Source organism: Mytilus trossulus, chromosome 12 (assembly GCF_036588685.1).
Source record: "Mytilus trossulus isolate FHL-02 chromosome 12, PNRI_Mtr1.1.1.hap1, whole genome shotgun sequence".
Taxonomy (NCBI): Eukaryota; Metazoa; Mollusca; class Bivalvia; order Mytilida; family Mytilidae; genus Mytilus; species Mytilus trossulus.
In genome coordinates this window covers 51862720-51880342 of record NC_086384.1, presented here as the reverse complement: position 1 = coordinate 51880342, position 17623 = coordinate 51862720, and the positions used below count along the sequence as shown (strand labels likewise).

Genomic DNA, 17623 nt, shown 5'->3' with positions numbered 1-17623 from the left:
AAATTGTTAAATTGAAATCTTCGTAAAGTTTATATTAACTTATAAAATATTTAAAATGAAATGGAATTGAATAAATCTTTAATATTCTTCTTCTTTTTTTTTTTAGAAATATCTGTATTCAACTAAAATTAATCTTTGATATTTGTAATAAGTCTTATGTAAATAACCACTTCCATTCCCAAATTATCTTTTTTATAATAGAAAGCAAGGAATTGTAAAAACGTTTTAATTTTATTTATTTATTTAAAATTCATAATACATGTAATAATTTCAACCTTAATATCTACCATTTTTCATTTCAAAAAGTAATAAAATGTTGCAATTTTATCAAGTTCACTAATTATTTTATACTTTCAGAAACATTTAGATAGTTCTAAAAACACCTATTGTAATTATATAAACATCTATTGAAATATTTTTGTTGGCATTCAAGGAATAGGTCACATATAAAATGTTGGCATTCGAGGAAGACACCAATTATACTAACTTGACAAACAAACACACTAAATAATAATGAAACTTTTAAGACAATAATGGTTCAATAAAATGAAAATTATAATATCTCTATATATATTTATATCTATTTTGATTTTTAAAATTCAATTCCATCAAATTTTAATTTTGATAGTCAGAACTTTGGTTAATGACACATTAATTATCGGAACATAAAAATGAGTGCATTCATTATATTTTTTCCATTTTTGCTTTTGACTGAAAAAAACATTATACAACAGCTTGGTAGAGAGTAAAAAAAAAACTCATCATAGATACCAGGATTAAAAATTTATATTTACGCCAGACGCGCATTTCGTCTATAAAGACTCATCATTGACACTCGAATCAAAAAATGTTTAAAAGGCCAAATAAATTATGAAATTGAAGAGCATTTAGGACAAAACAGTTATCTACTGAGCTATTAATTCACATCTTCTTTGTCAGTTAAATAATGAAATTGAATATTCGCTGCTTAAGATAAAGTATTTACTGATAAATGAAAAAGATGTATCTGTCCTTCGTGAAATTGGTCGGACATGTTAAATAATTGTTTAACACAACCAATAAGGTTGCGTCCTGAATAGGATTGTCAATGGGAATATATTCCTTAAGTTTTTAGTATAACAGTTTGAAACATATTCTAGTGAACATGATACGGTGAAGAGAATAGAGTTGGAAAGTAAGAGACTGCACAATGTCATATTATGATACAAAATAAACGGGAAAATGTAGCATGCAACGAGAAATTTATTTAAATTTCAATTACATTACAAATTTATTTATAAAATAAAAATAGCTAGAACCTGTGTTTCCCACCTGGATCTTTGTACATTTATATTGTATCACAGTAATCTTCATTTGACATGAAATATCATTGATATAGCCATAGTTATGAATTAGCTGTTTACACAAGTCACAATTTGTAAAAGTAAACCATTATAGGTCAAAGTACGGCCTTCAACACGGAGGATTGGCTCACACAGAACAGCAAGCTATACAGAGCCCCAAAAATGACTATTGTCAAACCATTCAAACAGGAAAACTAACGGTCTTATCAACATAAAAAAAACGAGAATCAAGAAACACTTCTGAACCACATTAATAAACGATAACCACTGAACATCAGGTTCCAGTCTATGTTCGATTTCTAACTGTAATGGCCCTTGTTGGATGTCGGGATCATCGGATACATTTAAAAAAAATCTATATACTATATATATGATCAGACTTGATTCCAATTGACAAAGTTGTTCTAAAGAAAAGCATTGCTTTGTCAAAGTTAACGGATGACGACGAACAACGATAATTACTATGAAATTTGACGGACACCAAGTGACCCTTTGAGACAAGTGATTTAAAAATGCAATACAGGAAAATCCCTTGAGAAAGCTAGATGTCATTCATATTCATCATGACAATTTCCTACTTCAAAAAATATGAATCGACATTGATTGTCAAATAAAAAATAACAAAAAATAAGCAAACAGATTATAAGGTAATATAATGGTTGGATATCAAACAATTCTTCAACACTACACTTATCAACATAGTTGTTAATGTATAGGATACACATAAAACGATATCAAGATGATTATATATGATTCACATTTAAATATAAAATATTGGAATATACCGGCTATATAATAAAAGCTCGACACAAATTTAACATCTGCATGACCTTAAGATTCATAGGGTCTTTAAGATATACAGAGATTCCTGATCCTTCAATACGATATGCATTGTTACAATCAACCATCAGTTGCTAGTCTTTTAGGTCATCTTTTTAATTTGTTATTTCTTTATGACTGTCCATATATTCAAAAAAAATATAAATTACAATTTGAATCAGCAATTTCACTTTTTTGATCTCACTATTAAACATTGAACAGTTCGGGATTTCTTTTAAATGATACTTGATAAATTCTACGTCTCTTTTCTCTATCTCTTGTTTCTATCATGGTATAGTCGAGTCATATACTGCTGTCAAGTTGATCATAAATATACTGGATCTGTACTGTGTGTTACATTATTTCTTTCTTTTTCTCTCTAGCACCAATGCAAGACAAACTACACATGTTGTAATTCAAACAAAATCATAACGATACTGTCTTAGATAATGACAGCAGTAGTATACTACTCTTCGAAATTTATAAATCGACTGACAAAAAAAAACCCAAATCCGGCTTACAAACTAAAACTGAGGGAAATACATCAAATATAACAGGACTAGAAACTAGATGGCGTCTTGTCCATTCGTATTACCGTTTTGAGTCACTTTATAGTTCTAAATTACGAGGAGTCAACCCAGATTTCAGGATCTATTATCTGCTGATGCGTCTGAGTGTACTTCTATTCCACAAGGTTCATTATTGTCGATCTTCCTCTTCTTCTTCTGAAAATTGAAAATACAAAATGCTTCAGTTAAAAATAGTTCACTTTTGTATGTTCTCTCTCTTTTGTAAGTCTTTAAAAAAAGAAGCTCAAATAAAGATAACAATTACAAGATATTACATTCATTTGTCTTTGTTTGGTTAAAATGTCTTCATTTGCCTAACACGTATTTTCATCTAGATGATCTTGCTTCAAAAGTAGAAATGAGTTCCAGAGACAAATGTTGCATCATTTTAACTCAACTTGAGTAATACGTGCATTGTTTTTTAAGATTGGCCTTTTTAAACTTGGGTTTTAATGTCTCAAATTGAGTAAACATAAAGACGCGTAGCGGAGCTGATAAACGGATATTTGCGACAGTAAAGGTGTCAGACCATCAATTGAATATCTCTATCCATCCAACCAAATTTTGCAGTTTTCACAGCTTTCTAAATATTTAACCTTAAGTTTAACTGCACAGAAACCAAGTATATCATGAATTGTACATGTATCACCTTTCTTCGTATCAATTCCCAACCCATGTGTAAGAAAGTATGGCCTTTGAGAAAATAACTATTTCAAAAATAACCCCTGGTTTTCTGGAAATCTTAAATAAGTATTCTATGTAGCGCATTTATCCTGAATTTTTAGTTTAAACTGATGAACAAGTGAAATCTGGCTCAAAATGGTCAAGATATATTTCTCTTTCACCAAAAGTTTCATTTCTGCAAACCTGTTGATTAGTTAAAGTAAACAATTACATTAAAAGCACTATTTTGTGTCAGAGTAGGGCTACTTTCACATACGTTCTAAATTTGAGGGAGTTATTGGTGGTCCGACACCTTAACAGTTTTACGTAGGACGCTTCAAAGTGGGTCTCATTTGGGGAGGGGGGTATAAGCGTGACACGGGATTGCTTATTTTTGTAAATTAGACATGTGAAAGACAAATGATTGTGCCGTGAAAACGGGAAATGAAGTTAAGCAGGACACGGGAAATTACAAAAAAATGAGAATTGCTTCGGTGTTGACATGAATATCATTTATACGGTCATTTTTGTAAATTTCCTGAAACAAAACTTTGAACTATTCGGGGAAATAAGGAATTTCTTATCCAAGGAATAGATGACCCCTGCCGTATTTGGTACAATTTTTTTTGGAATTTTGGCTCATCAAAGCTCTTCAACTTTGTACCTGTTTGGCTTTATAAATATTTTGATCTGAGCGTCACTAATGAGTCTTGTGTAGACGAAACGCGCGTCTGACGTATTAAATTATTATCATGGTACCATTGGTAACTGTTTACACCACTGGTTCGATGCCACAGCTGGTGGTCGTTTCGTCCCCGAGGGTATCACCAGCCCTGTAGTCACCACCTGGTCGATGCCATTGCTTGTGCACGTTTCGTCCCCTAGGGTATCACCAGCCTAGCCCAGCACTTCGGTGTTGACATGAATATCTTTTATACGGCCATTTTTATAAATCTCCTGTTACAAAACTTGAATTATTTGAAAAATTATGGAATTTCTCACCCATGAAGAAATTACCTTAGCAATATTCGGAACAACGTTTTAGAATTTTGGGTCCTCAATGCTCTTCAACTTTGTACTTGTTTGGCTTTATAACTATTTTGATCTGAGCTTCACTGATGAGTCTCATGTAGACGAAACGTGCATCTGGTGTATTAAATTATAATCATGGTACCATTGATAACTATTTACGTACATAGTGTAAGCTGGATGCGGGAATCTGACAAAACAGTAATCGGGATCCAGGATCTGAACCCCCCTCCAATGAGACCCCTTCAAATACACTATGATTATTATTTTCGTAATGGAAAAATAAAGTCCATTTCAGTAATAAAATCGGTGTAACTTTACATAAACCGATCGTCTGTACAACTTAATAAGGTGATGTTGCTATTATACTTTAAGCGTGAAAACATACTCCAGACTTCATGTTCTCTTCAGAACTTTATAGAATTAAAAAAGAAGGTGAAAATATGAGTTTTTTTATATTAATTATTGAAAACATAGCATGTCAAAAACATTCCAGAATTCAAAATGTCGGCTTCCCTGTTTTACAGACTGGTAGATAGAGGATTTTATTTTGACCTATTAAATTCAAAGAACTGTTAATATCACATTCTTCTTACTTCATTCTTACTCACGGTCCGCGTTAACAATAAAAATAATATTGGAACATTGAAGGAAAATATCAAATGTATTCGATCCTCACTTTTCTATTTTCTACAGCTCTTCCAAACAAATTTTACATTTTCCAACATATAGGTTAATTGATTAGACATCGATATTCAAAGGTTTTCTTTGAGACAGATGATAATCCTTATCTTTTGTTTGTACAGTAATAAATAATGACCAAGTCAATCAAGTACTTTGAAACTGGAAGACTTTCTTGATTCACCCACTCCCAAGAAAACCAAAGACGAAGGATATATATTGTTTTGCTCACACGGGGAGATTAAAAGAACAACAACACTGCCATCTATGGTCAACTGTGTCTAAGGAAGTTTAAATTTACTAGGAAAAACAAAAATAAATTGATAAATAAAATCGCACAAAACAATGATGACATAACAATGACACAGATATCAATTAACATGATAATTTACCATAAAAGTGAAGATAACTTTTTAAAGTTTTGCAAATACCCAGTACTATCTTTATTTGATTTGATATTTGGACCATGTGACGCATACAGTAAATGGATGCTGGTATTTATTAAAAATAGTATTGGGGAATTGAATATATAGCCATCGTGTCGGCTTTGCCGTTTATTGAATTGTGACATTTTTTATAAGTACATACATTTTTACCAGGATGATAATCTAAATGGCGTTTTTTGTTTGTTTGTCGGATATCATGTTACGGACGTTCGCTTTTCTGTTATTAATTGATGGTATATAGATAAAGGAACTAAAAATAAAATAAAACTGGAAACAACGAAGGGTCCGTGTGCTTGCAATCGAGATATAAGGCATTGAAAATTAGGCGTAATATGTTTCTCTCTAGATTTTTACTATATTTATTAAAAGCACCTTTTTTTCGTCTAAAGCAACGAAAAAGTAACGAGGATTTAATAAGATTTTTTTAACAATGGATTGTTAAACAAGATGAATTGAAATGATAAAAAGAAAAGTAAGGTTAAGCGCACAATTTATATAGGCATCAAAGTGGATAAAACTAGAGGTAAATTTTCTATATCCTAACAAAAATACGAAGAATTGGTATGATTTCAAATGAGACAACTCTCCTTTAAAAACCAAAATGATATTGACGTTAACAAGTAAAAGTTAAAAACCGTATGGCCTTATTATATAATGAGCAAAACGCATACGCCACAGTCGACTATAAAAAGCAACAAAATGCCATATGTAAAACACAAAGGAGAAAACTAGATGTTTGATCTTTGTATAAACCAGTAAACGAAAAATGAATATGAGAAACTACAACAAACCACAGCCACTAAATTACAGACTCCTTACTTCGAACATACAAATTGTGGCGTGTTGTTTTCTAGTTTGCTGGCACAAAACCCTCCAATAACATGGGATAGTGGTGTACAAAAGAAACCCAAAAGATATCATGTATCTAAGACTGTGTCTGTTTTTTTTTTACACTGGATGTATAAATGCAAATCTACGTTGATGTTTGCAAATATATCCAAAATATGGTTTTACATTAACCCTGAAATTGATAAATCATATGCTCCTTAGAGGCCGAGCAGATGTTGTTGTATGTTGAAATAAAATTTTCCAGGACGTCACAAACTAAAAGGGTCATTTAGTAAAATAACGATAGTAGGATAAATTAGGATTACTATTTTGAAATTAAATTTGACCTTATACATAATAAAATAATAAATAGTCAAACCTGAGAGATAGACTGGTATATCATCACATGTTGTGATGGTATCTGCTGTGTCAACTTCCTGTAATCTCAGCTTCGTGTCTTCCAAATTAATTGAACAAACCTCAACATTTTCATAAAGATGCAGTTTATTTGTGGATAACCTTTTTGTATTCATTCCTAATGCTGGAATTCGGAGAGGCAATGCAAATTGTGAGTTTTTGTCAACATCTGATGCATCTGATTGCACGTCAACTCCACTAGCGTGTTTGTGGTCTCCTTCTTCCTCCCTATATTCTTGTTCTGTAAAATTAAAAAAAGAAGTGCGACAAAAATACAAGAAAGAGCGTCTTTAATATTCTAAGTGAAAGATAAATGACAGAATTGACAATCTCATGTTATTTAAACTAATATCAATTGGTATCGAATAAAATATTTTTTGAAAAACATTTGACGAACTCTTAAGAAAGACATTTTGAGGACCTTTACGCAAGAGTAACTCATTTCTTAAAACTGCTGACGTAAGTTCGTTCAAATACATAACATTTTCAAACTTTGATTATTTAGGTTATATTTCTTTTATGATTGTACAGTCTTCTTCCATTATTTGACTTCGTAGAGCAATAAACTCTCTTAATATTTTTCATATTTCATCTTCAAAAATTTCCTCTGTTGCATGTTAATTTAAGTGCAAACACTCTGGAAAAAGTTAAAAAAAACCCCGAAGCTATGTTTTTCATAAAAATGGAATAAGTTGCCTGATATCAATGTCATAAACGGTTACATTTAAAGTCTTAAAACTGACATTAGTAGTCTCCCTTGAATTTGTTAACGTCATACTATTGTTAACGGCAATCAATTGTTTTATTTATATACAAGTAATATTACCTGAAGATCTGCGGAAGCAGTGAAAGTACTAGTAAAAAAGTGATGCATTGAAACCGTTATCATCTTTTAATAATTTTCTTATTTATATATATATATATATACATATATATGGTGATCCAAAAGTACCAAAGAATCATCCGATAATTTAAAAAAATTATTCCGTTTGTCACAACTTATAATCTGCGAGATTATGACATATTTAGTTTCATGCGACAAATTGAAACAAATTTACACAAAAGTGAAAGAATGGACAAAGTCGTACATAAAAAGAAGATTATCAACAGCAAAAGACAGTCAAAAAGTTTGAAACGATATTAAACATCTTCGAAATTTGACTTCAATGAAACTGTGCAAATTGTAAAAAAATGTACCGATAATGGATGTATGACTTGCCCAAATTTAATAGAAGAAAGCTAATTTTTTTTTCAAAAATGGAAAGCATTTTACTGTTAAGCAAAATATGTCTTGTAAAAGTTCAAACGTCATCTATTCTCTCATATGTTCAAATTGTGAGGAATTCTATGTTGGAGAAAAATGAACAGCGGACAGAATGACTTTACATAGACAGCAAACCAACCATGAAGATTTAACACTCATCAGGGCAAACGACCATTTCCATCGTTGTTCTAATGGACGATTTAAAATATTTCCATTGTATATGGTCAATCGTCAAAATTATTTTCTCAGGAGAAAGCAGGAAGAACTATTCATAAACATTCTCAACCCGGGATTAAATGATAAATAATATTATAATTTTAACGTAACATTTTAAAATCTTAAAATGACATTAGTAGTCTCCCTTGTATTTGTTAACGTCATACTATTGTTAACGTCAATCAATTGTTTTATTTATATACAAGTCACAATACCTAAAGATCTGTAGAAGCAGTAAAAGTACTAGTAAAAAAGTGACGCTTTTTGAGGACTGCCCTAAATGCAGTTATAGATAACATCTAAACTGTCATAACCTTTGGAAATCTAGAGTTGTGCCGGTTCACAACGAAAATAACTATTTTCATTTGGCATATCTTTGTTATCTTTGGAAATTTTAAATTGTTTCAGCGTCTCAGGTGTTCGCTTAAATTGTATAAATTCAAGATTTAGAAAAAGTATCTCAGTTTGAATATATTGACATGATTCATTTGATATCGTGCTATTATTGAAGAAGGATATCTGTTATCCGAAATATCTAATATTTGTTAATTTTATAGTTATTTAATGGTGATGTTGTACCCTTTTTGACTTGTTATATATTATATTTTGTAGTGTTCAGAATCATATTACATGATCCGTCGCCCTGTCAGATTGATCGTTTACTATTTATTCAGTCATTTTATATATATACTGTTTTTAGACCCTTCTACAACGAAAATTGTTTTACATGCACACGTATAAAAATTGCGGTTTTTATCCAACGCAATCATAGGTTTGAACGGATTTTTCAATGTAGAATATATATATATAAGAAAATCATTAAAAGATAATAACGGTTTCAATTCATCACTTTTACTAGTACTTTCACTGCTTTCATAGATCTTTAGGTATAATATGACTTGTATATAAAACAATTGATTGACGTTAAAAATAGCATGACGTTAACAAATACAAGGGAGACTACTAATGTCATTTAAAGTCTTTAGATGTAACGTTAAAATACGAATATTATTTATTATTTAATCCAGGGTTGAGAATGTTTATGAAAAATTCTTCTTTCTTCCTTCGGAGAAAATCATTTTTACGATTGACCATATACAATGGAAATATTTTAAATGGTCCATTAGAATAACGATGGAAATGGTCGTTTGCCCTGATGAGTGTTAAATCTTCATGGTTGGTTTGCTGTCTATGTAATGTCATTCTAGTTTGCAGTTCATGTTTTGTCTCTTCAACATAGAATTCCTCACAATTTGAACATTTGAGAGAATAGATGATATTTGAACTTTTACAAGACATATTTTGTTTAACAGTAAAATGCTTTCCATTTTTTAACTAAATAGAACTTTCTTCTATTAAATTTGGACAAGTCATACATCGATTATCGGTACATTTTTTCACAATAGGCAACGTTTCATTAAAGTCAAACTTTGATGATGTTAAATAACGTTTTAGACTTTTCGGTTGTCTTCTGCTGTTGATGATCTTCTTTTTCTGTAAGACTTTGTCCATTCTTTCACTTTTGTGTAAATATGTTTCAATTTGTCGCATTAAACTAAATACATTATATTATTGTATAGCAATATAATATTTCCCACAGAAAGTAACCAAAAGTTAGCGTGCAATAAATTCTATTATTGCACTAGTGCAACAAATCTTCATAATTCATGACGTCATCAACGACAAAACGTCAGTTTATACCAATTTATACTTTCAAATATTATATTGCTATACAATAAAAGGGTTATTGCATGAATATTGGGGAATATTGTCCCTCGTAGAACATATATTGCACTCGCAAGCTCGTACAATATAAAATTCTACTCGGGACAATATTCCCCAATATTCATGCAATAACCCTATAATCTCGTGGGTTATAAGTTGTGACAAACGGAATAATTTTGTTAAAATTGTTTGATGATTTCGCGGTCGTTTCGGATTGCCGTGATTCTGTTACAATAAGGGCTTTTTGGATTCCGTAATTGATAACTTGTTCCGGGTATTGTTGTTTTTTAAAATACACTTTTAATTCTTCCAGTCTTTTGTTGCGTAATATATTTGTACTAGTAATAGTAATTATTCTTGACGCTAGATTAAAAGGTATATTCAACTTTACATGTTTTGGATGGTTTGAGTAAAAATTAAAATACATATGTGTATCAGTGTCTTTAGAGAAGATATCTGTGACAATTTAATTTTCTTCCGTTATAATTACTAAAATATCCAAAAACGGCATCTCCCTGACATTTCTGTTAATAGTGACACGAATATGTGGATTTAAAGAATTTAAATCGGAATGAAAATCTGAAACAGATATATCCGAATTCCAAATTATAAAACAATCGTCAAGAAATCGTTTCCAGTTTTGACGTATGTAAATGGCAAATTTATTTCCGTATTTATGACTTAATTTTTCGTATAATAATTGTTCCAAATACCCAAGTACCAAAGTGGCATATGAAGGCACCATTTTAGTACACATAGCTGTTCCTTTTTTTGGTGATAGTATGTGCCGTCAAAGTAAAAAAATATTTCTTTCTAGTATAAGTTTCAAAGATGCAAGTATAAGTTCTTTTGTTAATCTGTTTTCAATGACGTTTTCCGTATTTTCCAACCAATATTTTACGACTGTTATTCCTAAGTCATGAGGGATATTTGTGTAAAGGCTGACAATATCAAAAGTAATGAGTTCTAAAGTGCGATGGTTGTTTGTTCGCTAAAGTACGTTGGTGTATTACGCTAAAGTGCGATGGTCCAAAGGGAAAGATTCGAGGGGTTAAAACATCGAGGTTAAAAAAGTTTTGCAAAAGCTAGTATGCTATGGTATAACATATGACATGTGACAGGTTTTATAATTTTCCGGTATACTTAAGTGATTGTTAATAAATAAACAAGTAATTATGTGTCGCAAAATATTAAATTTCATTTAAAATTATTTTTAACAATTTGGAGCGTATTCATGGTTTTGAATATTTGGATAATTGGTATATATTGTCGTTCACACCAATGTTACAACCTCCCTTACAGTCGTCATTGAAAAATTATAAATACAAAATTCGTTCATTGTCGGCAAATGCAACATTTATTCTTTTATTGATAAGCTTTTAATCATGTCAAACACGAGAGAAAGGCAATGTTCGCCTAGCTTTTTCCTTTTTCTTAGCGACAACAAATACATGTTTTATTTTCCTACAATGTACAGTACAAACAAATGTTTAAGCATAAAAATTAATATAAATATAAGAGGACTAGAAACTCGATGTCGTCTTGGAAATCTGCTTAAAATTTTATTTCGAAAACTCTCCGTCTTGCAGAGTCTTTAGTTTTCTGTAAAGTAATTGTTGACTTGTTTGTCTTTTGTAAATTTGTGTCAACGTGTTGTGTTAGTTTCTCTTCGACTTGTAAGTTTTGAACGTCCGGTAGGTATGTTCTGCATCTTATTCAAGATCATTATTCTAAATGTATTTAAACTTAGAAATATTTTTGATTTGATAATAGAAATATTGTTTTCATACATCTTTTATCGGCAATTCAAATAGAATCATTATGGTAATTTTTTTTTAACAAAGTCTGCAATTAACATTAGTGATCATCTCATAACTGTATAATTATATATCTGAAGAGTCTTCGTAATATGAATTAATCAGTTTGTCGACATTTGAACATTTTCTTGTCGTTTCGTGTTTTCTTTTTGAATCAATTTATAGTTCTTAATTACGAGGAGGCAACCCAGATTTCAGAATCTTATTACCTGCTGATGCGTCTAAGTGTACTTCTATTCCACAAGGTTTCTTATTGTCTTCCTCTTCTTCCTCTGAAAATTGCAAATACAAAATGCTTTGGCTATTTATATAAAGTTAAAAATAGTTCATTTTTGTATGTTCTCTATTTTGTACTTCTTTTAAAAAAGAAGCTCAAATAAAGAGATAAATATTACGAGATACTAAATTTATTTGTCTTTGTTTGGTTAAAATGCCTTTTTTTGCCTAACACGTATTTTCATCTAGATAAAAGTGATGATCTTGCCTCCAAAGTAGAAAGGAGTTCCAAAGACAAATGATGTATTATTTTAACTCAACTTAAGTAATACATGAATTGTTTTTTTAAACTTGGCCTTTTTAAACTTGGGTTTTAATGTCTCAAATTGAGTAAACATAAAGACGCGTAGCGGAGCTGATAAACGGATATTTGCGACAGTAAAGGTGTCAGACCATCAATTGAATATCTCTATCAATCCAACCAAATTTTGCAGTTTTCACAGCTTTCTAAATATTTAACCTTAAGTTTAACTGCACAGAAACCAGGTATATCATGAATTGTACATGTATCACCTTTCTTCGTTTCAATTCCCAACCCATGTGTAAGAAAGTATGGCCTTTGAGAAAATAACTATTTCAAAAATAACCCCTGGTTTTCTGGAAATCTTAAATAAGTACGCTATGTAGCACATTTATCCTGAATTTTTAGTTTAAACTGATGAACAAGTGAAATTTGGCTCAGAATGGTAAAGATATGTTTCTCTTTCACCAAAAGTTTCATTTCTGCAAACCTGTTAATTAGTTAAAGTAAACAATAACATTAAAAGCACTATTTTGTGTCACAGTAGGGCTATGTTTAAATACTTTCTAAATTTGAGGGAGTAATTGGTGGTCTGACACCTAAACAGTTTTACGTAGGACGCTTCAAAGTTGGTCTCATTTGGAGGGGGGGTATAAGCGTGACACGGGATTGCCTATTTTTGTAAATTTGACACGTGAAAGACCAAAAATTGTGCCATGAAAACGGGAAATGAAGTTAAGCGGGACACGGGAAATTACAAAAAAAAAAAGAGAATTGCTTCGGTGTTGACATGAATATCATTTATACGGTCAATTTTGTAAATTTCCTGTTACAAAACTTTGAACTATTCGGGGAAATAAGGAATTTCTTATCCAAGGAAAAGATTACCTTAGCAATATTTGGAACAACGTTTTAGAATTTCGGCTCCTCAAAGCTCTTCACCTTTGTACTTGTTTGGCTTTATAACTATTTTGATCTGAGTCTTGTGTAGACGAAACGCGCGTCTGAAGTATTAAATTATAATAATGGTACCATTGATAACTGTTTACACCACTGGGTCGATGCCACTGCTGGTGGACATTTCGCCCCCGAGGGTATTATCAGCCCTGTAGTCACCACTTGGTCGACGCCATTGCTGGTGCACGTTTCTTCCCCTAGGGTATCACCAGCCTAGCCCAGCACTTCGGTGTTGACATGAATATCATTTATACGGTTATTTTTATAAATCTCCTGTGACAAAACTTGAATTATTCCTGTGACAAAACTTGAATTATTCCTGTGACAAAACTTGAACTATTTGGAAAATTATGGAATTTCTTACCCATGAAGAGATTACCTTAGCAATATTTGGAACAACATTTTAGAATTTTGGATCCTCAATGCTCTTCAACTTTGTACTTGTTTGGCTGTATAACTATTTTGATCTGAGCGTCACTGATGAGTCTAATGTAGACGAAAAGTGCATTTGGTGTATTAAATTATAATCAATTGATAACTATTTACGTACACAGTGTAACCTGGACACGGGAATCTGACAAAACAGTTATCGGGATCCAGGATCTGAACCCCCCCCCCCCCCAATGATACCCCTTTAAATACACTACGATTATTATTTTCGTAATGTAAAAACATAGTCCATTTCAGTAACAAAATCGGTGTTTCTTTACATAGAACGATCGTCTGTACAACTTAATAAGGTGATGTTGCTATTATACTTTAAGCGTGAAAACATACACCAGACTTCATGTTCTCTTCAGAACTTTTTATAGAATTAAAAAAGAAGGTGAAAATATTAGTTTTTTTATATTGATAATAGAAACATAGCATATCAAAAACATTCCAGTATTCAAAATGTCGGCTTCCCTGTTTTACAGACAGATAGATAGAGGATTTTATTTTGACCTATTAAATTCAAAGAACTGTTAATGTCACATTCTTCTTTGATTCTTACTCACGGTCCGCGTTAACAATAAAAACAATATTCGAACATTGAAGGAAAATATCAAATGTATTCGATAAATAAAATCGCACAAAACAATGATGACATAACAATGACACAGAGAGCAATTAACATGATAATTTACCATAAAAGTGAAGATAACTTTTTAAGATTTTGCGAATACCCAGTACTATCTTTATTTGATTTGATATTTGAACCATGAGACGCATACAGTAAATGGATGCTGGTATTTATTAAAAATAGTATTGGGGAATTGAATAAATAGCCATCGTGTCGGCTTTGCCGTTTATTGAATTGTGACATTTTTTATAAATACATAAATTTTCACCAGGATGATAATCTAAATGGCGTTTTTTATTTTCGCTATTCTGTTATTAATTGACGGTATATAGATAAAGGAACTCAAAATAAAATAAAACTGGAAACAACGAAGGGTCCGTGTGCTTGCAATCGAGATATGAGGCATTGAAAATTAGGGGTTATATGTTTCTCTCTAGATTTTTACTATATTTATTAAAAGCACCTTTTTTTTCGTCTAAAGCAACAAAAAGTAACGAGGATTTAATAAGATTTTTAATAATGGATTGTTAAACAAGATGAATTGAAATGATAAAAAGAAAAGTAAGGTTAAGCGCACAATTTATATAGGCATCAAAATAGATAAAACTGGAGGTAAATTTTCTATATCCTAACAAAAATACGAAGAATTGGTATGATTGCAAATGGGACAACTCTCCCTTAAACACCAAAATGATATTGACGTTAACAAGTAAAAGTTAAATACCGTATGGCCTTATTATATAATGAGCAAAACGCATACGCCACAGTCGACTATGAAAAGCAACAAAATGCCATATGTAAACACAAACGAGAAAACTAGATGTTTGATCTTTGTATAAACCAATAAACGGAAAATTTACATGAGAAACTACAACAAACCACAGCCACTAAATTACAGACTCCTTACTTTGAACATACACACTGTGGCGTGGTTTTTTCTAGTTTGCTGGCTCAAAACCATCCAATAACATGGGATAGTGGTACACAAAAGAAACCCTAAAGATATCATGTATCTAAGACTGTGTCTGTTTTTTTTTATTTACACTGGATGTATTAATGCAAATCTACGTTGATGTTTGCATATATATCCAAAATATGGTTTAACATTAACCCTGAAATCAAAAATTATATGCTCCTTAGAGACCAAGCAGAGGTTGTTGTATTTTGAAATAAATTTTCGAGGACGTCACAAACTAAAAGGGTCATTTAGTAAAATAACGATAGTAGGACAAATTAGGATTAATGTTTTGAAATTGAATTTGCCCTTACACATAATAAAATGATAAATAGTCATACCTGAGAGATAGACTGGTATATCATCACATGTTGTAATGGTATCTGCTGTGTCAACTTCCTGTAATCTCAGCTTCATGTCTTCCAAATTAATTGAACAAACATCAACATTTTCATAAACATGCTGTTTATTTGTGGATGACCTTTTTGTATTAATTCCTAATGCTGGAATTCGGAGAGGCAATGCAAATTGTGAGTTTTTGTCAACATCTGATGCATCTGATTGCTCGTCAACTCCACTAGCGTCTTTGTGGTCTCCTTCTTCCTCACTAGATTCTTGTTCTGTAAAATTAAAAAAATACAAGAAAGAGAGTCTTTAATATTCTAAGTGAAAGATACATGACAGAATTGACAATCTTATGTTATTTAAACTGATATCAATTGCTACTGAATAAAATATTTTTTGAAAAACAATTAACGAACTTTAAGAAAGACATTTTGTGGACCTTTACGCAAGAGCGGCCCATTTTTAAAACTGTTGAAGTAAGTTCTATCAAATACATAACAAAATTCAAACTTTGATTGTTAAGGTTATCTTTTCTTTTATAATTATACAGTCTTCTTCCATTATTTGAATGCGTAGAGCAATATACCCTCTAAATAGTTTTCATATTTAATCTTTAAACATTTCCTCTGGTGTTTGGTAATTTAAGTGCAAACACTCTGGAAAAAGTTTAAAAAAAACCTGAAGCTATATTTTTCATAAAGATGGAAAATGATGCCTGATAACAATGTCATCAACGGTTATATATATATAGTGCGAAATGAATAAACCCGGAATGAAACAGAAAAAAAAGAAAAAAAAAGAAAGAAACTAGAATAAGCTGAAGCGAGAATGAATATCACGGAATAAATACAGTGATTAAAAAATATTTAAAAAAATACTAAAACTCTCTTAAACACATTCATAGAGAAGCTATTTATAGAGAAAAAACAGAAATAATGAAGAGTCCGTGCGCTTGTATTCGTGATATAAGCCATAACAAATATTAGGCGGGAAAAGGATTCTCTCTAGATTTTTAATATATTCATCAAAGGCACCTTTTTTACTGTCAAAAACTATGTAACAGTAACGAGGATTAAATAAGATTTTCAAAAATGGTTTTTCGAATAATGTGAGTTAATGTGAATAAAAATCATGAAAAGAAAGGTAAGTGTAAGCGGGCAAACTTTTTATTGGCACTTACACAGTTAAATCAAGAGGATACATTTCTTTATTCTAACAAAAAAGGAAAAAGTGATATGTTTGCCAATGAGATACCTCTCCCTTAACATGCTTAAAGACCAAAGAAATATATAACAACTAAAGATTATCGTATGGCCTTATTATATAATGAATGAAAACCATACGCCATAGGCGGCTATAAAAGGCAAAGAAATGACTGATATAAAACAACTCAATCGAGACTATTAACGGTTTGATATATGTACAATACAATAAACGAAAAATAAATAGGACAGACTACAGCCACTACCACTGAATTACAGACTCCTTACTTTGAACAGGCTCATACATAATGTGGGCGTGGTTTATCTAGTTTGCTGGCGCAAAATCCTCAACTAACATAGGATAGAGGTGTAAAAGTAGAAAAAAAATCATGTATCTAAGACTATATCGTTTTTTTACACGCGATGTATATTGCAAAGCTACGTGGATGTTTGAATACTACTAAATAATGGAAATCTTTTTTTCTTTCTTTTATACTAACCCTGAAATGAATAAATAATATGAACTTTAATTATATTTCAGGCACAAATACTTACTGATCTCTTTTATTTGTAGCTGTTTCACAGACCGCCGAAAAAATACCTGATATTATGAAGTGTGCTTAATTATGTCTTCGATAGCAATGAAAAGCCTATACAACAAATAGTAGTAACATCTGACCCTCAGATACATTTTGCGAGATTATTTAATTTTGAAATAAAGCTGTTCTATGACGTCATAATCTTAAAGGGTCATTTAACAACATTTT

General features: G+C 31.1%; 1 protein-coding gene across 1 annotated transcript in view; it reads right to left on the bottom strand.

Moving 5' to 3' along the window:
* Positions 1-542: 542 nt before the first annotated feature.
* The window catches only part of LOC134692564 (platelet-derived growth factor receptor alpha-like), a 40592-nt gene continuing 23511 nt past the window's right edge, over positions 543-17623 (bottom strand). Inside the window, exons 7-10 of the mRNA XM_063553022.1 lie at positions 15651-15929; positions 12027-12089; positions 6758-7036; positions 543-2887 (exon numbers count right to left, since the gene is read on the bottom strand). Coding sequence (XP_063409092.1) covers positions 2862-2887; positions 6758-7036; positions 12027-12089; positions 15651-15929 — 647 coding nt within the window. The 3' untranslated portion in view covers positions 543-2861. The remainder of the gene's footprint in view (positions 2888-6757; positions 7037-12026; positions 12090-15650; positions 15930-17623) is intronic.